Source organism: Globicephala melas, chromosome 13 (assembly GCF_963455315.2).
Source record: "Globicephala melas chromosome 13, mGloMel1.2, whole genome shotgun sequence".
NCBI classification, from domain to species: domain Eukaryota; kingdom Metazoa; phylum Chordata; class Mammalia; order Artiodactyla; family Delphinidae; genus Globicephala; species Globicephala melas.
The window spans coordinates 72,789,000-72,814,212 of NC_083326.1; the positions used below are offsets into that span (position 1 = coordinate 72,789,000).

A 25,213-nucleotide genomic window follows, 5' to 3' on the forward strand; every position below is an offset into this window, starting at 1 on the left:
CTGAATCAAATTTAACATTTTTCTTGTGAACAGTTTAAAACCATTTACATAATAGAACAATATAACATTTAAGTTCTCACAATGCATATCTATTTTTGTGAACCAAAACAAAATGGCTCTCTTAATGCTTTCTTTCTAATATCAATTCAGTTCTGAAGTAGGCCTACTAATCAAAAATTAATTTGAAGGGACAAATTTTAAAATTTCAACATAAAGTTATAGTCTAGATGCTGGGACTCTATCATTATATATAACCAGTAATCAATGAAAATGAAAAGAGCTTTATAATTTACTCAGCTTCACTGCTCTTGGTGGATGGTTAGGCTTTTTTCAGTGCTCTGTTATTACACACAGTGCTTCGATGAAAATGTGCATAAAGCTTTGTATTTTTAGTTGATTAGAACATATTCCCAGATGAGGAATTCCTATGTGGAAGGATGCAGTTAATTTTGAGGCCTCTGAAACCAGTTAACAGATTGCTTTTCTGAGGTCTGCAGCAATTTAAACTCTTATCTGTAGCATGAGAAAGCCCATCTTGCCACATCCTTACCAGTCTGGAGTATCCTTTAGTATGTATTGATACTTTATTAAGTTGATTGATAAAACTTTCATTAATGCCTTCAGGTTGCTTTCTTTGATTACTAATGAGATTAAACATTTCTTCACATTTGAAAGCCATTTATTCTTTCTTTTTTTCTTTCTTTTTTTGCCCTTGCACTTGTGGAATCTTAGTTCCCCAACCAGGGATTGAACCCGTGCCATCAGCAGTGAAAGTGCGGAGTCCTAACCACTGGACCGTGAGGGAATTCCAGCCATTTATATTTCTTTTGTGAATTGTTTTATATTCTTTCCCAGTCATCTATTAACTTCTATTGCTTTTCTTATCAACTTGTGAGGGTGTGTGTGTGTGTGTGTGTAAAGGATATTAACATTTTAATCAATCAAAAAATCTTACATACCTGTCCTGGGAAAATAAAATACCATGATATCAGCCATTCCCCAAATATCACTACTAGTGAGTTTTTGGACTTGGCCACTTGCCTGGTTCCGTGTCGATGAATACTCGGGATTGACTGGAAGGAAGGGGACGACGGTTGTCTCGGTCACCAGGGTGCTGTGATTTTGCGTGGCAAGCCAGACTAGCCAGAGGAAAGAGCCAGAGATAGAATCTCATCACCACGGGCGCCACTGCTCTTCTAAGAGCCGTGGCTCTCGCATTACTAGGTAGACTAGGGGCAGCACACTCCGAAGCCAGCATACACAAGAGTCAATGTTGACACACGTGTTATCAGGACAGTAAAAATTGGGCAAAACACTGAGGCTGGCAGCTTGTTGCTGCCTACTGATAACAGAAGCTTAGTAGATAAAGCCACATGTTAAGTCACCTGCATCAGTCTCTCGCCTGTCAACTTCATCGTACACATCCATGGCAAGTTCTTCAAACAAATGATTACTTAGCTGAAAGTAAAAAAATATCAGGAACACAAGGGACAAGGATTAACACTAGGAAAATGAGTGGGAACTGCGACTTATTCACCCTTCTACCTCCAACGTCTTATCCAAAGCCAGTGCTTACTTAGTAAATGCCCGCCATTATTAAACAGACAGTAACATTTCCAAAATAGTACAGATCCTCTAGAAATACCTGCCACCCACAGCAGCCTCCCTCCTGATATGCAGATAGGGCTGTGCCATAAGGGAAGCAAGAGGCATCTAAAGTGCCCATCTCAAAGGCAGGGTCCAGTTCTCCGCTCTTCGTGTGACATCACCTCTTTAAAGTCTCTTCTGCTCTTTTGAGAATGTTTGCCAGTACCCGCTCTGCCCCCAGTATATGGGATCTGAAACCCTTGGTAGGATAAAGAAGCCAAAACACACCATTTTGAGAGGATAAAACGTGCCACTGAAGGAAAATAGCACCCAGACCTCGGTTAAGTCTCTCTGCTGTCTTCCTCAGTAGGGGTCCCCCAAACCCCTACAAAACTACCTGAGCGTCCCCTACCAAGGACAGCCCGTCTAATCAGTACATTGTGCAGTGTCCCAACAAAACAATCCCCACAGACTGGGGTGCCCTCCTGGCAGCAACTGGGTCTTCCTCAACCCAGAGGAGGCTAAGCCCCTACCAGGCTGGCTCCAGCTCTTTCTGTACTTTTTGCCTCATGAAACCCTGCCGCTCAGTGGCTGTTACTTCTGAGTTGACTGCATCCCCACTCTGTGAGGGAAGATGCTGAATTTGTTCCATCCTCTACTGTTCCCTACATCCCCACACAGTACCCGGCACCAAGATGGGACCCAGTAAATATCCATTCATACACTGACCAGAAGGTACTTCATGCAGAATTTAAAGCTGGCTGCACACACCTCATTAAACTCGTTAAAATGGGTACAATGCATTGTTAGGTGACAAAAGCATGATATAAAATTCTATAATTACGCTTCAGTTAAAAAAAAAAAAGGTAGGCATCGGAAACAAGAATTAGAAAAAATATACCAAAATATTGAGCGTGAACCCATTAAGAATATAGTAAATGAGGATGATTCCCCTTCTCTATTTTCCAAATTTTATCTAGTGTGGTTACATTACATTTATATTTAAAAATAAACTCTGAGAGCCTTTTGCTGGATAAGGTGATGAAGGATTGGGAAACTGAACTTGTACCATAAACACCCAATCTGTTTCCTCTAAGGGGCTACAAGCTAATGTTATTATTACTAACAATAACTACAGCAGCAACACTGTTGCGGGCTTACATCCCAGGAGCCTTGCTAATACCATCATCATTGTAAATACAACACCTCTCTGAAGACAGGAACTACTATTATACCACTTTACAGAGAAGGATACCAAGGCACAGAAGTTAGCTTACCTAAAGTCACAAAGCCAAGAAGTGATGGACCTGGGATGCAAGTTTCTCTTAAAATGTTAATATTTACTAATTCAAGGAATACATTAGTGGTCTTATATTTCTCCCAGCTTTTCACTAGGGAGGGAGGAAGGAAAGAGGGAGAGAGGGAGGGAGGGAGGGAGAGAGGGAGATATTGTGGGATAAACACTGAATTAGCACTGATAGGAGGCGGAGACCACAGCGTGGGGGCAGCTCACACTCACTGGGCAGCTCTGACTTGCTGCCTCTGCTGGATCACCATCTCCCTTTCTAGGAGAGGACACCGAGGTACAGAGAGGTGAAGGAGCTCGTCAGAGCCGAGATCCACACCTGACCAGTCTGACCCAGAGCCCAAGTTCTTGAGAACTATGCTCAACTTTGTCCCAGATGTTTATCTAGTGCCTGCCACACGCTAGAGATATTACAGACATAATCCCAGCTTTCAGCCTAGCAAATGTAGACTAGGATAGTCAAGGGGAGCTTGGATTTTATCCATGTTTGAATTATTTAAAATAAAAATTGGCTTACATACTGTTAAGTAATTAAAAGGAAATCACAGAATATTCACTGCTGACTCCAAAGCTTATCATCCTAATCATCTTACTATATGACCTCCTTAATTTAAGAAAGGCAATAAAAACACATACACACAAAACTGCAGATAGAGAACACAGAGACACCAAATTGCATAAAATACATTTATTTCATATTACAGTTAAATGCTAGTAATGAGAAATTCATTTAATATAATATTTAGTACTTAATATTATATGAAATTCTAGTAAAGAGTCTTCTATGAAAAGGGGAATGAAGAGTAAGACATAAATTAGGGGAGTTGCAAGTTCAGAGTTAGGCTTTGGGAAAACTCCTACCTACACTGTGAAGGGGGTCAGATTTCAGCTACTTGAATGATGAAAGGGAGGGTAGCTGGGAAAGCACAGCAGGCAAAAGAGGATTCCTGAAAGAGGACTTGAAGGTGGCCTCCGAGGGTGCTAACCCTTAAAGAAATATTTAAACGCACGCACCCACCCACACCCACACCCACACCCACACCGTGGGAACCAGATGGGAAGCAGGGCAAGAACTGAAGGGTGAGAGTGGGATGACGCCCATAAGGGCTACGAAAAGAAGTTAAGAATCTTGGTTCTGATCTTGAGAGCAATGAGAACAGCTGAGGCGGATAATCGGGTGGTTAGAACGGCTGGGGAAGCACCGGGCAAGGCTTCATTTGTGGGGACTAAACAGAGAAACTGTTCCCAGAGGAGTAGATTTCTCGGGGTCCTGACTAAGGCTGAAATGGGCAGGCTGAAGAGAAACACAGAGACTAAAGTGAGCTTGTGACCTGCAGAACTGGGCAAACTCTGAGCACATAGCTGAGGCAGAACCAGCAGTTAAAAGCCTACATTTACAAAACTCTGATGAATGGCGTGGGACACGCACGACAGTTAGCGGTGGCTGGATCCCAAATAGCAGCTAGTCAATCTGCAGTACTCACCATTCCAGCTTCAGCTCTTATCATTCTCTAGCATCCTATGAGCCTACAGGAAGTAATCCCAAGAAGTGTGTCCCACTTATTCATGTACATTGAGAGAAACTAGGGAACTCTTACGGGGAGAAACAACTTCCTAATGTCAAAGGCACAGTCTTCGCTTTTAAAATGACAGAGAAAAATGCCATTATTTGAAGCCAAGCCAATAAACTGGATATACTAAACTTACTAGTACTTTCATTCTTCTTTGCTACATACTCGATGGTCTGCTTCTGATTTAACATCTGAGAGCATGAAACAAAGTCATTTGATGTACTAGGTAATGGGCTAAGAACAGGTATTAGCAGGACACATGGTTTTCCATACTGGAGTTCACTAGGAAAGAGAGATACTCACAGACTGAAGTTTCTTCTTAGCAGCTTTTGCCAATTCAGACAAATCCAGGCTGCTAAGAAAGTGTACAAAACTAATAAGCAAATAAATAAAACCATTTTCATGAGCTCTGTAGAAGATTAAGATAGCCAAGGGATTAAGATATTAATTACAGTTCATGGACAAGGTCAGAGGCCAAAATTCTACAGCCCAATCGTCAGTGAGGAAACTGAACAGAACTTAGTGAAAGTATCTCCCAGAAATACCATAATCATGCAAAGTGGTAAACTGAAAAATAATCACCTACTAACCAAAAGGCAAAATTATTGCCAGGTTAGTCCCCAGGCCCTTTATGTGAGAAGTTGTAATTTTTAAAGTATTAAAAAAAGCATGCAGAGGAAAATACAAAAAGGGCAGAATGTTAAAAAACAGAATGGCAAGATTACATATGGAATAGCAATTAACCATTTCATAAACTCTTGACAGTACTTATGCAAAGTTTATTGGCTAAATCAGGGTTTAAAGTTCATTTCTGCAGCCGTGAACTCATCTGACCTTATAGACCAGGGGCAACAGATTATTACCCACTTTTTGTTCGGCCTATGAGCTAAGCATAGTTTTTACATTTTTAAGTGGTTGGAAAAAAAACCCCAACAAATGATACTTCATAATATGTGAAAATTATATGAAATTCAAATTTTAGTATCCAGAAATAAAATTTTATTGGAACAGACACGCCCTTCATTTACATAGTGTCCATGGATGCTTTCATTCACAACTGGTAGACTTGAGTAGTTGTGGCAGAGGCTGTATGGCCCAAAAAGCCTAAAATATTTACTATCTAGCCCTTAACAACAACAAAATTTGCTGATCCCTGTCATAGACAAAGGCTACACTCTTATAACACAGAAATATTCTGTGATATATCCAGAGACACAATATACTGTCACAACTAGCTAAAACTGTGACAGTATCTCTAACTCCAATTGGATTAGCAAATTTCTTACTTGTGCTTTTTCAAACTTAAGTTTTATATGGTGGTTTACTTACAGCCATCTTATTTCCAAATTGCATAGCCATAAAAGAGAAAAATGTATGGGCTTTGTTAAACACAAAATATAATACACTTAAACACTATACAACCAAGGAAATACTAGTGACAGATAATATTGATTGGTATTTCAATGGCCTTACCTGTCTGCCATTTGAGGTATTATAAAGTGCTGTCCATTTTTGTGATCTGAAACAGAAACCAAGTCAAAGTTTTGTTCACATAAATATTGATAAGATCTGTAAAGGAATACCATCATTATTTTCTCAATTTATGTTTTGCAATTAGTATCTTCCCATAATTATGATCTATAATGGGAGAAACAGAAGTTGCCAGATTGACTACAACTTCTCAAAATCTGGCCAGTAGCAAGGATCATTTCCTTATTTTCTTCTGGTACAAAGGTCCCAACGTCATTAAGTGGAAAGCCTATGCTCACCCTAATCCTTACGCTGTTTGTCCCCAGTATAACTAATGATCTTCAGCCATGGAAAGGACATTTAGGGAGCTGAAGTAGCTTGGAGCAGGCTTCCATCTGCTCTCCCATGTGGGATGGTGGGGCTTCCTTGAGCTTTAGTGGCTTACCTTCAAATTAATCAATGAGCATAAAACAGTCAGGGCTGGCCCAGGTGGTCTGGGCAGGTCCAGGCACGGGCTCTGTCTCCTATAATGCTGACTGAGTCCTAATCAAGCTTGTGGAGGACACTGATCATGTGTCAATGAGTAAAGCCACTATGAGCATTCACATACAGGTTTTTGTGTAAACGTAAGTCTTTGCTTCTCTTGCGTAAATACCTAGGACTTCTGGGTTATAGGTAAATGCATGTTTAACTTGGTAAGAAACTGCTAGACTTTTTTCCAGGGTAGCTCTATCACTTTTCTAACTGCAACGTATGAGAGTTACCATTGTTCCACACCTTCCCCAGCACTTGTGTTGGTTTTTTGAGTTTTATTTTGGTCATTCTAATAGGTACTTAGTGGTATCACACTGGGCTTTTTTTTTTTTTTTTGCGATATGTGGGCCTCTCACTGTTGTGGCCTCTCCCATTGCGGAACACAGGTTCCGGATGCGCAGGCTCAGCGGCCATGGCTCACGGGCCCAGCCGCTCCGCAGCATGTGGGATCTCCCCGGACCGGGGCACGAACCCGTGTCCCCTGCATCGGCAGGCGGACTCTCAACCACTGCGCCACCAGGAAAGCCCTTAACTATAGTTTTTGCAGAGCAAAAGCTTAAAATTTTGACGAAGGCCAGCTTATCAATATTTTCTTCTAAGGATTGTGCTTTTTGTGTTACATTTAAGTATTTTATATAATCCAAGACCACTAAGATTTTCTCCTATGTTTTCTTCTAGAAGTTTTAAAGTTTTAGGTTTTACATTTACATGTATGATCCATTTTCAGTTAGTTTTTTAAAAAATATTTTACTTATTTGTTTGTTTGTTTATTTATTGGCTGCATCGAGTCTTAGTTGCGGCACGCAGGATCTTTGTTCAGGCATGCGGGATCTTTTGTTGCAGCACGTGGGCTTCTCTCTAGTTGCGGCGTGCGGGTTTTCTCTTCTCTAGTTGTGGCGCACAGGCTCCAGGGCACATGGGCTCTGTAGTTGTGGCGGGGGGTTCCAGAGCGTGTGGGCTCTGTAGTTTGTGGCACACGAGCTCTCTAGTTGAGGCGTGCGAGCTCAGTAGTTGTGCCATGCGGGCTTAGCTGCCCTGGCATGTAGGAACCTAGTTCCCTGACCAGGGATCGAACCCATGTCCCCTGCACTGGAAGGCGGATTCTTTACCACTGGACTATCAGGAAAGTCCCCTCAGTTTTTATACAAGGTGTGAGGTTTAGGTTGAAGCTCATTTTTCTGCACATGGATATTCAGTTGTTCCAACACCATATATTATACTGTCCTTTCTTCATTGAACTGCCTTTGCGACTTTTGTCAAAAGTCAATTGAATGGGGCTTCCCTGGTGGCGCAGCGGTTGAGAGTCCGCCTGCTGATGCAGGGAACACGGGTTCGTGCCCCGGTTCGGGAAGATCTCACATGCCGCGGAGTGGCTGGGCCCATAAGCCATGGCCGCTAAGGCTGTGCATCCAGAGCCTGTGCTCTGCAACGGGAGAGGCCACAGCAGTGAGAGGCCCGTGTAGCGCAAAAAAAAAAAAAAAAAAGTCAATTGAATGTATTTGTGTGCGTCTATTTCTGGATTCTCTATACAGTTTCATTGATCTGTATGTCCACCTCTTCACCATAACCACTGTCTTGAGTACAGCAGAGCTTTACAGCAAGTCTTAAAATTGGGTGGTGTGATTCCTCCTATGTTACTACTGTTCTTTTGCAAAACTGTCTTGGCTATTCTAGTTCCTTTGTTTTTCCATGCAAAATTTAGAACCAGGATGTCCATGTCAATAAGCAAATCCTTTAATTGCATTAAATTTACAAATTAATTTGTGGAGAATTGTCATGTTAACTATATTGAGTATTTCAATCCATAAACATAGTAGAAACCCTTTTTCAGGCTTTCCTTGATTTCCTTCATCAGCATTTTGTAATTTTTGGCATATAGATTCCACATATATTTTGTTAGATTTATACCTAAGTATTTACTTTGGAGCTATTATAAATGTTATTATTTTTCTAGTTTCAGGTTCTAATTGTCCACTGTTAGTCTACAGAAATATGATTGATTTGGGGTTGTTCATCTTGCATTCTGCAACCTTGCTAAACTCATTCATTAGTTCTAGAAACTTTATTATAGATTCCTTGGGATTTTCTACATGGAAATCATTTCATTATGAATACAGGCAGTTGTATTTCTTCCTTTTTCATCAGTGTGCCTTTTATTTGGTTTTCTTGCCTTATGGCACTGATTAGGATTTCCAGTGCAATGTTGAATAGAAGTGATGACAGTGGATATTCTAGCCTTGTTTCTGACTTTCAGGCAAAAGCATTCAATCTCTCATCATTAAGGATGATGTTAACTGTGGCTTTTCAATAGATACTCTTTATCGGATTAAGGAAGTCCCTTCTATTCCTAGTTTGCTAAGGTTTTTCTTTTTTCTTTAATCACAAAGGGATGCTGAATTTTATAAATGCTTTTTCTGCATCAACAGGTAAGATTGTACAGCTTTCTTTTTAGTCTGTTAATGTGATGAATCACATTAACTGATTTTCAAATATCAGTCATATATCTGGAAACCCCACTTGGTATATTACATTTTCCTTTTTACATATTGTTGGATTCAATCTGCTTATAATTTGTTGAGAATTTTGGTGTCCCTGTTAGTGAGGGATATTTTTTGGTGCCATCTTTGCTGGGTTTGGTATTGGGGTAATGCTGGCCTCATAAAATTACTTGAGAAGCATTTCCCCCCACCTTTTTTTTTTTTTTTACTGTTTTTTTTTTAAACATCTTTACTGGAGTATAATTGCTTTACATGGTGCGCTAGTTTCTGCTTTATAACAAAGTGAATCAGTTATACATATACATATATCCCCGTATCTCCTCCCTCTTGCGTTTCCTCCCACCCTCCCTATCTCACCCCTCTAGGTGGTCACAAAGCACCGAGCTGATCTCCCTGTGCTATATGGCTGCTTCCCACTAGCTATCTATTTTACATTTGCCTCTCTCTCACTTCGTCCCAGCTTACCCTTCCCCCTCCCCATGTGCTCAAGTCCCCCCTACCTTTCTATTTTCTAAAAAATATCACATAAAACGGATGTTATTTCTTCTTCGAATGTTTGGTAGGATAGTCTCATTTTATGTGCAAAAATTGAAATGTGAATTCCGAATACTTAAAAATATCTGTAAAGAATTATAACTGCAAAGCTAGCAAGCCATGTGAGTCATAAGCCACACTGATTGTATTGCTGTATGGCAATACCACTTCAGCTGGTTCACAGTATTTACTAGTGCCATCATCTGGGCTAGGGTTTTCTTTAATGGAATGTTTTTAAGTACAAATTCAAGTTCTTTAAAATGTAGGATTATATATTTACATTATCTCTTTCTTCTTGGATAGGTGTTGGTAGTTTGTGGCTTTCAAAGAATTGGTTCATTTTATCTAAGTTGTCCAATTTATATGTACAGTTATTTATATTTTGCATTACCCTTTAATGTCTGTGGGTTTTTTAGTGACATCTTCCTATGTGTATTCTTTCCTTTTTTCTTTGTCAGTATGTCTAGACATTTACCAATTTCATTAATCTCTACAAAGAATCAGCTTTTGGTTTCATTGATTTCTCTCTACTGTTCTCCTTTCTCAATTTCATTGATTTCTACTCTTTATTATTTCTTAATTTCTGCTTGCTTTGGGTTTATTTTGCTCATCTTTTTCTAGTTTCTTGAGGGTTGGGAAGCTTAAATTAGGATTTGAGACCTTTCTTCTTTTCTAACATAATAATTTAATGCTATAAAATTTCCTGTAAGCCTTGCTTTAGCTCCATCCCACAAATTTTGATTTGCTGTCTTTTCATTTTTGTTCATCTGAAAATATTTTCTAATTTCCCTTAAGACTTCCTCTTAGACCCATGGATTATTTAGAAGTATGCTGTTTAATTTCCAAGCATTTGGGTATTTTCCACTTATATTTTGATTATTTATTTCTAGCTTAATTCCATTACGGTCAGAGAATATACTTTCTAGGATTTTAATTATTTTAGAGTTGCTAAGGTTTGTTTTATGACCCAGAATATGGTCTATCTTGGAATGTTTGACTGTGTACTCGAAAGGAACATATGTTCTGATGTTGTTAGGGAGAGGATGCTATAAATGTCAACCGGATGCAGTTGGTTGATGGTTTCAGTTCAATATCCTTGCTGATTTTCTACCTCTAGTTCTATCTATTAACTAAATGAAGACTGTTGAGTCTCCAACAATCATTGTGGATTTGACCTTTTCTCCTTTCAGTTCTATCAAAGTTTGCATCCTATATTTTGCAGCTCTATTGCTGGGTGTGTACCCATTTAGAATTGTTATTTTTTTTAGTGAGTTGACCCTTTTATCATGTTGTGTCCCTCTCTATCCCTGCTAATTTCCTTTGCTCTGAAGTCTACTTTGATTGATATTAATATAGCCACTCTAGCTTGCTTTTTTTGTGTGTGTGTGTGTTACGCGGGCCTCTCACTGTCGTGGCCTCTCCCGTTGCGGAGCACAGGCTCCGGACGCGCAGGCTCAGCGGCCATGGCTCACGGGTGCAGCCGCTCCACGGCATGTGGGATCTTCCCGGACCAGGGCACGAACCCATGTCCCCTGCATCGGCAGGCGGACTCTCAACCACTGCGCCACCAGGGAAGCCCCTGCATCACATTCTTTATGATCTCTTTCTGGGAGTGCGATGATACAAATGTTTTGATTTTGTCCCATAGGTCCCTAAGGCTCTGCTCGGTTTCTTTTCCTCCTACTCTTTTTTCTCTCTGTTGCTCAAACTGGATTATTTCTAGGGATCTATTTTCAATGCACTCTTTTCTTTGCCATCTCCATCTGCTATTAAGGCCAACCAGTGAGTTTTAAAATTTTAGTTATTGGATTTTTTAATTCTAACATTTCTGTTCTGTTCTTTTCTATATCTTCTATTTCTCTGCGGAGACTGTCTATATTAGATTTGTTTCAAGAACGTTCACACTTACTTCTTAGAGCATGATGTTACTATCTGTTTTAAAATCTTTATCTGATAATTCCAACATCTGAGTCATCTAGGGTTGGCATCTGTTAACTACCTTTTTCCATGCAAGTCTTTGGGATTTTCCTGGTTCTTCACATGTGGAGTAATTAGGGTGGTATCCCTGACATTTTGCATATTATGTTGTGGAGACTCTGAATATTCCTTAAACTCTATGGAGAATGTTAATATTTTGTTCTAGCAGGTACCTGACCAGGTGAGGTTCTGTCTCCAGGGCCAAGTGGTGAGAGAATAAAGAGAAAAACAAAAGCAATCAGGATTCCCTTCAGGCTCTTGGTCAGAGATTTAGGCACCTGTGCTGCCACTGCTGTTGCCACTACTGAAGCCATAGGATTGCCTAGGGACTAGGCTGGGGAAAAAAGGAAGAGAAAAAAAACCCAGGGGAATTCCCCTATTCTTTGTCCTGTAGGAATCCCATTTCCTGCTCCTCAGACCACACAGAGAAGGCTTCTTTGCACCTGCTATGCAGTTCCAGGTTTTAGGCTGTCCTGGATGCCATATCAGAAGCAAAATAAAGGGGACACTCACCACCAGCTTGATGGTACTTTGAGTTCCCTAATCTACCTGCTACAGTCCTCAGATAGCTACTCCACGTATTTGGTCCATAGTTTATAATTGTGTTCAGCAGAAGAGACAGGGTGGGGGTGTGCTTATTCCATCTCACTGGGAACTGGAACCACACCAAGGGCTCTTAACTCTGTTGTACAACCAGGGTGGAGAACCACTGTATACATGTATGTGGATATTCTATATCAAGGGTTGGCAAACTTTTTCTGCAAAGGGCCTGATTGTAAATATTCTGGGCTTTGTGGCCGTATGGTCTCTGTTGCAACTACTCAACCTACTTAACTCTGCTGCTGTAGTGTGAAAGCAGCCGTAGATAATATGTAAATGAATGGGCATGGGTATCTTGCAATAAAACTTTATTTGAAAAAAAACAGGTGATAGGCTTATCTGGCCCATGGACCACAGTTTGCTGACCCCAGTTCTACCTCATGAGCAAAGCTGGTTAATGGTAAAGTTCACTTTTTTACTTTTTCCCATTCCTTAGATAGCAGAATTCTGCAAATAACTACAAAAGTTAATCCTTTGCTCTTCCATTCCTACTCCCATTAATCACAAGAACCGTTGCGCACGTTCAGTTTGAGTTCAATTATGCTCTTTGATTCCTGAAACAGTCACTATTGTAGAGCTAAAATTTTAAAAACTAAAATTCAAGATTTGACCGATGTTACATATTTCACATATAACAAAAAATGCTGTAGCTATCATTGCAAATAGAAATCCTTATTTGCAATTTTCTCAAGGATACGTTAAAGCAGAGATCATACATGATAGTGTCCCAATTTGTTTTTCCAGAGACTGACTGGCTGGAGGTGTGGAGAGGCTGCTGTCCTTTCAACTCACCTGGTTTCCTGCCACACAGATAGAAGGCTAGTCTGTCAGTCAGCTCATACTGTATTTCTACGAGGCGTTCTGCCAGCTCATGGTGCCCTCCTTGCCTACCAAGAGAAAACAAAGTACCATTTATATTGTTCGCTGGCCACTGGAGCTAGAATAGAAAAGTACAGAGACGTCCCCTGAGATACCTGAGTCATTTATCAAACGTGACGTTTTAGAATAATCAACCTTTTTGTGTGAGGTAAACTGTCAAGGTCTACTTCGATTCCCACCTTTATAAAAACTGTTTTCACAATCTCAACTATCGCCTTTCCTTTATTAATTTATAAGACAGAGTACTTAATAAGGAATTCAAGGACTTATGAGAGGGACAAAGAATAACTTCATCTAATGAGGTAGAAAATAAAATTAATAAATGGTCAAGGGTAGAGGTTCTCAAAAATTAACTAGCATGCTTAAAAAAATATACAGATGTCCAGGACCCACCCTTGGAAATTCTGAATCAATAAAAACAGGAGCAGTGTGGACATTAATATTTTGAAAAAGGTTCTTCCCCTAGATGCTTCTCATGCAGCCAGCCTGACTTCTGGATTAGAGTTCAGTAATCACTTCAAGGTCTTTGATTCAGGGAGAGACAGACCAACCTAATGCACAGCTCACACCTCCTTGTCTTTAATTTCCATCACAGAAAATATTAATTTTGCCTTTGAAACAAATATTTAAGCTGCTTGAAATCCTTTAAGTAACAAGGCATATAAATAAATCATTACCCTGAGAGACTATTATGTGCAAGGTACAAGAGGAAATTCCAAGATAAGTGATAAGTATCATTTACTGAGGGCTCTGTTCCCCTTAAAAGATGAAGTCTAGTTTCTGCCAGTTTCTCTTCCCACATACAACGTACTACAAAAATATTCTCCAACCTACCCACACATCTTTGATTTCTGTGATGCACATCTTTTTTTCTCATTTTTTAACATCTGTGAAATCAGGAAGTTGATAGTACAGTTGATAGTACATCATCATTTAATTGGTTGAGTCTTTTCCTTTTTAATGGTATATGAAATAATGATGACCCATATAAACAGTAGAGTGTTAGACCTGATGAAATACTGTATTCCTCAATACCTTAGCTCTTATTCCCAGACACACTCTGCTCTATCCAATTATGTCTCCTGCTGTGCCGAACATCCCTGTCCATCCCTCCTTCCTGAACTTGACCCACACCCTTCTTCTCACCTGGAACACCTTAGCGCATCTTCACACACCCAAATCCAATCTACTCTTCAAAGACCAACTAAAGACATTTCTTAATGATCTGGGCCACAGTGAAGAAATCCTATATATGTATCAATTTTGGTAATGAGTTCTACATTATCTTGCCTCATTTAACTCTTACATGCATTTATGAACCTCCTCCTCCCTGAGAGAGTGAATTCTAGGAGGGCAGAGTTCATTTCACTTGCCATTTTCAAGTTGTCACTTGTCATTTTATCCTCTGCAGACTATAATTCTTTGCAGTTAATTTGGAAAAAGTTAATTTGGAAAAAGAAGGAAAGATGATCCATCTTCTGTCATTTAAATGATATTCAAGCCTAATCTATGGATGTATTTATTTATTTTCCAGCACTTCACAGCCAAAATTTTGAAACAAAAAGTTAAAGAATTTTATAGCAAGCACCCAGATGTCCACTACCTAAATCCTGCAATTAACATTTTACTATACTTGTTTAACCACATATCTATCTATATAGATTTGTTTCTAAGTTCAAGCAATGAATAAAACTATTAAAAAACTGAGAAGTGGGTTCTGCAATTCTTCATACTTGATCTGTACTCCAACTATGGCTCAAATACCACTGCGTTTAAAGGATAAAAAGAAATGAAAGACTGGAAGCTAAGCACAATGGTTAATGGTTCTACCCTCCCTGACTTTAGCTGGCTCTAAGATCATATGCGTTTGAAATACCTTCATCTGCAAAATAATAGCATGCAAACCTCTGAAGGGGTTAAATGTTAATCATACACAATTTAGCCACTTAACAATGAATCATACACAACAGAAATAATCCCAAACAGAGAGAGGTGACAAGAATCTAGTCTCTTACCTTGCATAATCAACAGGAGTTTTCCCACTCGCATCTTGTGTGCCTGGGTCTGCTCCATATACTGCCAGTAATTCCGCCTGTAAAATCTGCCCTGCTTTAGAGGCAACATGGAGTGGGGTGTTTCCTTTCTCCTAAGAATCATTAATAAAAAGTATACAAAAAGAAGCAAAATTAAATAAACGAAAGGCTACACGAATGCAACCCATTTAGTTTCAATTTAATATCTGAATCAATTCATGCTTTCTTACAGGGTGAAAAAAGTTGGCTTGTGCTCCTAATGATAATAGCCTCAAACAGGTTTCAAGATTCCCTGTTCTCACGCTTGAATGGAGTTGCTGAAAAATACACACACAAGAAAGAATATTTGTTAAAAATGTAAAGAATGACGTAGCAGAGCAGCTGGCAGACTATTTTAATACACATTATAGTAGTACTACATCATCTTTATTTAGCCCAGTAAGGTGGATGAAGCAGTCTCTCCCTTGCTGGTCACCACCATCCCCGGGCTCTAAGGCAGGGTCAGGCCCATTTTCCTGACAGGAAACTAGGGCTGGGAAGGCTGACCTGCCCAAATGCATGATCTAAGTGGCACAACCAGACCTTGAGTGAGAGGGAGTGTGAAGAGGTGGCTGAGCATGGCTCTGAAGTCTGAATTTCAAACCATACACCCCTCAAGCTGTGTGAACTTGAGGAAGTTCTTTAGCAATCTGAACCTCAGTTTCCTTATCTCTAAAATGGTGATAATAATGCCACCTATTCACAGGGTTACTATAAGGACTCAATGATATAACAAAGCATGGAGCCTGGTACACAGGAAATGCTCAAAGAATACAGCTGCTATTATTATTGTTGATGTTGTTATTTGTTGTTATTATTGAACCTAGGGCTTTAGAGCTTCATATCCTATACCGTGCAAGTCACAGGATTCTGCCTTATATCACACCCTCTCCTCAACACTATTCTTGGCCTTGTATACAATGATTTAATGAAGTCTTTCAGGGTGGGAAATAGGCCTGTGCTATACCAAATTCTGTACCACTACAGAAATGCCTTTATACATTCAGAAGAGCTGCCTTCCTTCAAGTCTAACCTAGAATTGTCCAAAATGCAATAACTCTTATCATAGCAATGGAGAAATCTACACTAACATCTGTATCCAAGTCTTATTTTTTAATTATATTTTTAAAAATTGTGGTAAAAAACACATACCAAGTCTTATTAATAAATGGAAGTAACAATCATATACATTTCCATGCAAAGTTTAAAATTCTGAATTACGAGTGCCTACGATCTGTGTGAGCATTTGCCGAAAGCAGTGCTTTGAAAATAAGGATATGTATTTTCGTGGCATCTCTCAAAAACATGTAAAGGCCCACATAAAGAAAACCATCTACTCATTTCGCAAGTTTAATAAACCATCCTGTGTACTACAGCTTCGAGTCACACCCTGCTTCCTGAAGATCCCACTCAGCATGCAACCTAGAAGCCTGCAGAAGTCCCACAAACCTTCTAGTCCCTCCTAGAAACAAACTCTGAGATGGCTCTTATTTCAAAGCTAAACGAAAACTTACAGAAATACAATTTTAGAACCATATCTGAAAAACACAAATAGTTTTCTGGATACTTATTTGTTCCTCTGCTCCTTATACCTCCACTAACATGAATGCTTGCCATTTGAAGTAAGATGAAAGAAGAAACCAACTGCAAAAAAAGCTGTTACTAATTATTTAGTGTACAGAAAGGAGTTTTTGTTTTTCTTTTCTTTCTAAGTTTTTTTCAAATCAGCCGATATGCTGCTTCATCCAGCAATTTCAGGGATTTTAAAAGGTGTGACCCACCTTACTAAGATCTTTGGCAGTCACACTATCGTCATCCCGGCAGGGCAAGCGGTGGACAAATGCTAACATCTGATACTTTGCTCTGATGAATTCTGCTTTATTAGGACTGGTTCAAAAAAAAAAAAAGAAAACAGTTCACTTGCAGTTCAGATATGACATTCCCCATTCTTCAGACTGTAAAAAGAAGAGGAAGTGACCCACATCCCCCACTCAAGAACAGAATGAACAATACTGAAGTAAGTTTCAGCAGTGTGTTGTCAGGCCTGAAGTCTGAAAACATACATTAGTCATTATAATGGCCAGGACTGCAGAATACCTGCTTTTTATAGCATTTTTCTGCTCTGTGTAATTTTCTTAATTGACCTAGCAACCTTGCGAGGAAGCAGCTCTTCATCCCATCTTATAAGTGAGGCATCAGGCAGACTGGAGCCCAGAACCAAGATTTCTGGTCTGACTGCCTACTGTTTGAGTGCCAAAGCTCAAATGTGATTACATCAAAAGCCACCAAGCCTTAGTCTTAAACCGGAGAAACCACTGAATTGTGCTGGGTAACCATGCAAAAGAGATGGTCCCATGCCTGGCTTTGTTCTGCATTCCTAATAGCAAAGAGGTCAATGCAAAACTGGGTGACCACCTCACATACTGCCCCTGTAGGGGCTGGTCAAAAACAGCTGCACTCCTTTCAGCGGGCCCCAGGGGTTACGAAGAAATAAGAGTATTTATAAACATTTCACTCACTGTACTTTATCCTGTGGATTAGCCTTGCGTTTTCCACTGATAAGAGAGGCAGGGTCCAGCAAAGAATGCTCCCATATAGAATTAGCACCATTATTATACAAGGTTTCAACCATCTAAAACCAAGCAGCATAAAATCATATTTAAATTTCTTTCTGCAAACATCCAGTGGGAATCAGTGACTGAACTGGGAAAACAAAGCCCTATTACAAACACTAGCATGACTGGGATATCACACACATCATTATCTTCTGTTTTAGAATGAGAAAGATGAACCTGTACGCAGGATTCAGGTTTGACCAGCAGGTACTTAAATGGGTTTGATTACATTTTCTCATAGATGATGAAGAAAGAGTACTTTGACACTTTAGGACAGTATTTCCCAAGCCTGAGCATCCAAATTCTGTTTTCAAGGTTCTTAATATTTTTCTTTAAATCCACTTACTTTCTAAAACTTTCACTAGCAATTATAATTTGATGTGCTAGTTACAGTTTTAGGCAACCATTTAAATAAATATTTGAGTATTACCTACATCTACCTTGAGTACCACTGGTGGTTCACGTGCCATACTCTGGGAATTGTTTTAGGGTCAAATCTGGCATTTTAAACTACTCATCTCTGAACTTTATTCAGATCCTATAATATAATGAGTACTCTGTATAATCTGACAGCAGTAAACATCCATGTTCACATGAGAATGAGCTGTTAGAAACTTCTGAGCAAAAGTTATTAATAAACCATGTCTCCCAATTTCATTTCAAAGCATGACTCCTGACATGGCCCCATCTGTTTTTTACGTCAGTGAAGATATTGTCACATCAAAGATCCACACTCACTTGTTCTGATCCTTTGGTACTCATAGGCAAGTTTTAAGGACATGTTGTGCAGCTGGCACAGATTTAGTAAAATATGTACTCAAAACAAATGAAGGCGAAACACATGCGTAAGTCTGAGTTCCAGCAGAACTCGAAGAATGTGTACCCTGAAATAGAAGTACCGGTGACATGACAATGGACCCCCAAATAAAACAAAGGGCCCCCTGAACACTTAGCAGGGTGTTAGGCATTCAATCAAAACAGAACTTAATTGTCTCTAACAGGTTACAAGAACTTTAAGAGAACTTAAATCAGATGTTTCAGAAATTTCTGAGGAATCCCAGTCCATGCTTCTATCAAAGCGGACAACTTCATGAAAAGTTTCTAAGGCAGTCACTTTCAGAAACATTCATCACGGTATGTGGGAAAGACAGACGGTTTAAAAACAATTTCTGGTGACATCTAGAAAGTCAGCAGTGAAACATGAGCAGGAAATTCTAACGACTGTCCACCTATAGTTCAGATTTTGGGACAAGATTTACATTAGGAGGGAAAAAAATCTTAAATGATGAATTCAATAATTATATATAGCATCAATAAGCATGGCACCTCTGCTCAATTATGAGTCAAACATTTCTGTAAGATTTAAGAAGTATAATTTTAATGCTAAAACAGTGAGCCCTAAAAACTTAAATTACAAACCATGAGCAGAATTCTTATTCTTTACCTGAAGCAATGTTGGAGGCCATGGTGTGTGTTTAAGATGCCTTACTTGAGAGATATGGCGCCCTAGACTCCGATGGACACTGCAGCACTCGTCACATATAAAAGTTCCCCTATTTACTGATGCCCAGGAAGGATCTGGAAAGGAGAATGAAATCAGTGGCAAGGATACCAGGTGGTTGCTATTCCGCCAGATGGCAAAAGATGACTGCGGTTTGGTTTTTCAGAAAAACAAGACATTTCTGTTGTTTTAGTATGCTAGTCAACATATCAAGCTGGCGAGTTTGTCTGATACCCTAATGAGATCTACCAACTCAGATGTGTGCTCTTTCAATCAACGTAAGAGAAGCAAACTGAGAGGATTCACCTGAATCATTTCGAATCCATCTCCACAAGTAGCAAGATAACGTAACTGTGTCAGTGAACAATCCACACAGCATTATGTGAAGTGAGTGGTGAAAAGACAGCTACCCTACAACTGCTACACATCTACATGCCACTGGGCTTAGCAGAAAGCTGCAAGTGACACAACTATACAACTGCTCAGCTGCTATGGTTCTGAACACAGACTGGGAAACCTGACCTCCTGTGCTATCATACCCATTAGGTATTTTAAATAAACTGTTGAGTCCGATCTCGCCACTGATCTGAAAGGACAGAAGCTGTAAAAACAGCGGCTTCACAGAAGCAAAGATGTAAAATACAAGGGAGTAATGCTTTTGGTGTGTGCACAATACTTTTTTTCCTGTGAAGTCCCACAGAGCTTCATTAGACATCCTTTGAAACAAGGAATAATTCACACTTGGTAAGCAGTAAGAATAACTCACACTGGGAAAGTAAACTGAATATTTAGAAACTCAAAATAAAGACAGACCTTCTACATTTCATCAGACTCACAATGGGGTGACAATAGGTGCCGCTCAAGCTGCCTGGCTTAAGGGGTATATTTAAAAATTCTTCAATGCCCACAAAAATCTCTAAAATGCATGTACACCACCATCTTTACCATTTCTAACAGTTTATTCAAACCCCTTCCAACCATATAATGAAAAGTTATGGGATTTCAATCAAAGACAAACTGGGAGTCAAAGAGTGTAGTGGTTAAGAGGGTTGGCTCTGGAGATAAGCAGTCCAGGGTTTGAACCTCAACTCTGCCACTTCTTGCATAATGATCTCAGGCAAGTTATTTCTCTGAGGGTCCTCATCATGGATCAAATGGGAAGAACAACACATCTCAGGGTGGTGAGGATATAAAAAGTAAGTGAAGTTCCTTGCATATAGTAATATTTCCAAATTATTTTAAGTACCATTCAAATATTTTCAAGAGCCCACTGAAATTCATGGCCACTAGAGAAAGTTTTTGTTGGCTAATACATGAAACATTGAATGTTTCACATGAACACTGTCTTACTACAGTGAAAAATCTCAGTGGAGTTTTCAGGTAGTTGAACTCAGAGTAGGATATGAACTAGATTCACTTTAAAAAAAAAAGGTAAACTATTTATTGAATACTAAGATTTGATCATTGTTAGTCAAATGTTTGCCATGAAATAAAACAGAAACAAAATTATTCAATGAAGTACAACTATGTCAGTACTACTAAGCCATTCTAAAAAATAAAGTTTGGAAACACCAAGATGAAGGATCTCTGCAAAGATACATAACAACTTTGCTTTTTGCAGTATGGTACTACGACTAATGACACACACACAAAAAGACTGTTCGTTTTGAAGATTACCTTTGCTTTTCACTTATCATTCAGAGGATTCACAATCTTCTTGGAGGAAATTAAACAGGAACAAGACAACAAGGATTTAACACACACTAAGCAAGGCTCTATATTAATCACCTTAACATCGTGAATCAGAATCCCATGGAGAGAACATCAGAATGTTAACAACACAGTAAAATCCAAATCGAGTTTGTACGACTGAGAGTGGGTGAACCCCTTCCAGTTTATCTGAACGTTTTATTCCAGGGCTGCTTAACCTGGGTTCTAGGAACACAACCAATGGGCTTCAGAAATGTCTATAACTCCTCTGAGGACTCTTAACATAAATTCTGTATGAAAGAGTTAAGCACGTGTGCATTTTCTGGGAAGAAGGCCTGAGCATTCATCAGAATCTCAAAAGGGTCACTTCCCTGGTGGCACAGTGGTTAAGAATCCACCTGTCAATGCAGGGGACACAGGTTCGATCCCTGGTCTGGGAAGATCCCACATGCCACGGAGCAACTAAGCCTGTGCGCCACTACTACTGAGCCTGCGCTCTAGAGCCCACGAACCACAACTACTGAGCCCACGTGCCGCAACTACTGAAGCCCACGCCCCTAGGGCCCATGCTCCGTACAAGAGAAGCCACCGCAATGAGAAGCCTGAGCACCGCAATGAAGAGTAGCCTGCTCACTGCAACTAGAGGAGCGCATGCAGTAACGAAGACCCAATACAGCCAAAAATAAATTAATTAATTAAAAAAAGAAAAAAGAATCTCAAAGGGATCCCCAACCCTAAAGGTAACTCTTTTACTAGGGCTTTGCAGAAAAGGCAGCACAAATTCCCAGCTGCTCAAGTTCAGAACATTTCAAGGTAGCCTAATTATATTCAAAACAGGAAGGAAGTGACTCAAGTCTCTGTAGATGAGGCATGAGACAACAACTAAAAAGATAACAATGGAAGAGAAAATGTTCTGAAATGCACAAAACGCCGGAGAAGTGCAAGACTGTATTTATTATTTAGTTGAGTATTTAGTGTGGCAATGGAGATGCAGTTTTCCTTTGCCCCATACCATCCACTGAGAAGCAAAGAAAATGCATTTCAACAGGAAGTTTGAATCTAAATTCATGTGAATCAAACATCACAGAAAGTTCAACTGAAAACAGGCAAGAAAATAAGGAAGTGGAACAAATAACATTTTTAGAGAATACAATGGAGCTCGTATAACACACTAACTTGGTTTCTGAAACACTTCTTTTTAAACTCCTCCACCCATCTCCCTATCTTCAAAGGAAACTGGTAACCCCACTTACAGTATACAGGCCGTGAAATAACCACATAAGGTTTGAGTTATCACAATACTATTTAAAATCAGTCTCCACTTCCATGTGACAAGATGAAGTTCCGAACAGTTGCAAAAACACTGGTGCTCATTTCGTTAAGATCGTTTATTGGATGCTATTGTGCCAAAGAAGCCATCTTACAACTTCAAATTCAAAGCAGATAAATCCAAACACTGAAAACAGCATAGAGACCTGTCAACCCAGTTCCAACCGCTAAGATGGATCTGAACTCTAAATCTGAAAACTATGCATGGGAGGAATGGTTTTGGCCTTTCAATGCTCCCATATGCCTATACTGCCTGAATGCACAAATGGGTATACTTGCCCGTGATTTGGTGTGTGGTTGTTTTGTAAGGTGTAATTAATGTATGATTTAGAAATTCAACGATAGCTTTAAGGGGCTGTAAAGGTTCTGCACACAGTACAAAAAAGAAAAAAAGGAAAAAAACCGCCTTAAATGAGATGAGTCTAAGAATATTCATTGAATCTTCCCTACCCCTGAGCACTGTACTCCCAATTATCCTCATCGGAAAAATGAGGAAATCAAGACTCGGCCAAATGAAGTCACTAGCCCAAGGTCACCGAGAGGCAAAATCTAGTTTGAACTCAGCTCGTTCAGATCTCAGAACTTGAAACCGGCATTGCCTCCTAAGTGCTGGTCGCATTTGCAAGACCCCGACATCCTGGAGATTCTCCGCGGTGGAGTGGGAGTAGGGATGTCAGGAGCGGGGAACTCATCCATGGGGGTCCTCTGGCGAGTCTCAGTGGAGGGAAGCGGCGAGTGTCACCCACTCCGGGCAGGGCCCCAGGGCCCCCTCCTGGGGCGGGAGTCTGGGTAGCTGTGGGGAGGGGGCTGACACCTGCAGCCTCTGGGGGCCGCAGCCGGGAGGACGCTCGGATTTCACTTCTGTAACTGGCCTTCCTGTAGATTGCCCAAGCCCCTTCCTGTTGGGAAAGCGGGCCCGACCCCGCCGTTTCACCGCCCGGCCTGGGACAGAAGGAACGAGAGGGAAGGAAGGGACGGGAGGGCGGCGACCCCCTGCCCGCTCCGGCTCAGACAGGCCCGGGACGGTCCCGCCCCAAGGCCGCCGAGATTCCTCCTCGTCCCGACCCCAGACATAGGGTGCAGAGCTCGACAGCCGGGACCCGCCCGGCCCGAGGGGGCGGCCCCGGGACAGGGGTCCCGGCCAGGAGAGCTGAAGGGAGCGGGCCCGGCTGGTGCGACTCACCCGGCCCGCTGCAGTCAGCGCACACCTCGCTGCTCCGGAGCCGCTTCGACATGGCTCCCGCCTCCCACCTGCCGGGAACCTAGTGGCCGGGGACAGCGAAGGCGGCGGCGGCGGCGGCGCTTCCGCTCTAACGGGTCCCCACGGTGGTGCTGGCTGCGGCGCCTCTCCCCTCAGCGCCTCACAGCCGCGGCGCAGCACGCACGCGCGAGGAGGCGCCCTTCGGCGACGGGCAGGTCATGTGACCGGAAAGGGCACGCTGCCTTGTCGCCATCTTGAGTGAGGGCAGGTGTCTTCTGTCCTTCCAAATTTCCTTGATTTGGTGTCTCCGTCTCTGGAAGAGATTCGCTTCTTCCCAGCGCTGATTAATATCAGGGGAGGCAGCAAAATCTAGTGACTAGAGGTATGCAGCCACAACCTTCCTGAGGCAATCAGGAGTCAAGTCATCTAGCATAACTTTGGCCAAGTTCACTTATTTATGCATTCCTTTATTCAGCAAATATTTATTGAGCATCTACTATGTTCCACACACTGCTCCAGGCACTGGAAAAGGAGCAGTGAGCCAAGAAGACGAAATTTCCTGTCTTTATGGAGCTTACTTTCAGCTGCACTAGATCTACAATAAGTAAAATAGGAATATGTTAGATGTTTCCTTACGCTGCAGTTTTAATCTCATCTGCAAAATGGAGATAATGTGTATCTACCCGTAGCCCATGATATGCTTTTGTATAGCCTGTTACTTAAAAATGATTTTTACATTTTTAAAGGGTTGTAAAGAAGAAAAAGGAGAGAAGGGATAGGATGAAGAATATTCAACAAAACATATATGACGTGCAAAGCTAAATATTTACTGTCTGGCTAAGGACAAATGCGATAATTTACAGAAGAGTGTGGTGTGCCTGCCCCATAGTAAGCCCTCAATAATAGTAGCTCCTATTATTATTGGGAAAAAAAATTTTTTTGGCTGAGTTGGGTCTTCGTTGCTGCGCACGGGCTTTGTCCAGTTGCGGTGAGCAGGGGCTACTCTTCCTTGCGGTGCACGGGCTTTTCATTACGGTGGCTTCTCTTATTGTGGAACATGGGCTCTAGGCATGCGGGCTTCAGTAGTTGTGGTTTACAGGCTCAGTAGTTGTGGCTCGCGGGCTCCAGAGCACAGGCTAAGCAGTGTTGGTGCATGGGCTTAGTTGCTCCGCGGCATGCGGGATCTTCCCAGACCAGGGCTCGAACCCGTGTCCCCTGCATTGGCAGGCGGATTCTTAACCAAGGCGCCACCAGGGAAGCCCTGGAATTTGATATTACTATTATTTTCTAATCACAACTTTTTTTTTTTTTTGTCTTGAGGATAAGAATAGATAATCTAACTCACAGGATGGTGTGAGATAAACACAATGAGATGAGTTTAAGCAGTGGAAGAAGAGCAGAGATGTGACCCTAATGCTAATGAATATTGTATGCATTATATGTAAACACAACCATGATCTCCCTTCAGCAAATATTCCATGCCTATTGTGGGCCAGGTACTGTTTTAACTTTAGGTACTCTGGTGAGCAGTTATCGTGGAGTTTTCCGACTAATGGATTAAGAGAAATGTTCAATAAACATAGGATAATGAAGAGAAAGAAAATTAAATTGCACAAGGCTTCTGAAAGGAGAGAAGTCCTGGAAGAGGTCTCAGAAGCACTGGTCTTTGGTTCATCTCTCCATTTTTATAAATGTGTGGTATGGGCATAACCACATAATTCCCACACATTCCACAGTTACAGCCCCTGGGTTCCATCCTGATGCTCCTGCATCCTGTTTTGGTTTGCAGACTAACAAATCTTCTGGACTCAACACATGTGGAGAATGGA

General features: G+C 40.9%; 1 protein-coding gene across 11 annotated transcripts in view; it reads right to left on the bottom strand.

Annotated features, from left to right (window-relative positions):
- Window positions 1–23,549, bottom strand: part of GIT2 (GIT ArfGAP 2) — a 46,962-nt gene extending 23,413 nt beyond the window's left edge. For 9 of the 11 annotated variants that reach the window (XM_030860586.2, XM_030860583.2, XM_030860589.2 and 6 more), the window contains exons 1-11: window positions 23,367–23,549; window positions 19,088–19,221; window positions 17,548–17,660; window positions 16,810–16,915; window positions 15,220–15,306; window positions 14,972–15,102; window positions 12,870–12,964; window positions 5,938–5,983; window positions 4,768–4,819; window positions 1,386–1,458; window positions 1,042–1,139 (exon numbers count right to left, since the gene is read on the bottom strand). In XM_030860586.2, coding sequence (XP_030716446.1) covers window positions 1,042–1,139; window positions 1,386–1,458; window positions 4,768–4,819; window positions 5,938–5,983; window positions 12,870–12,964; window positions 14,972–15,102; window positions 15,220–15,306; window positions 16,810–16,915; window positions 17,548–17,660; window positions 19,088–19,221; window positions 23,367–23,418 — 987 coding nt within the window. In that variant the 5' untranslated portion in view covers window positions 23,419–23,549. The remainder of the gene's footprint in view (window positions 1–1,041; window positions 1,140–1,385; window positions 1,459–4,767; window positions 4,820–5,937; window positions 5,984–12,869; window positions 12,965–14,971; window positions 15,103–15,219; window positions 15,307–16,809; window positions 16,916–17,547; window positions 17,661–19,087; window positions 19,222–23,366) is intronic. The other 2 variants (XM_030860584.2, XM_030860578.2) reach the window with 1 other exon arrangement.
- Between the last annotated feature and the right edge of the window lie 1,664 nt (window positions 23,550–25,213).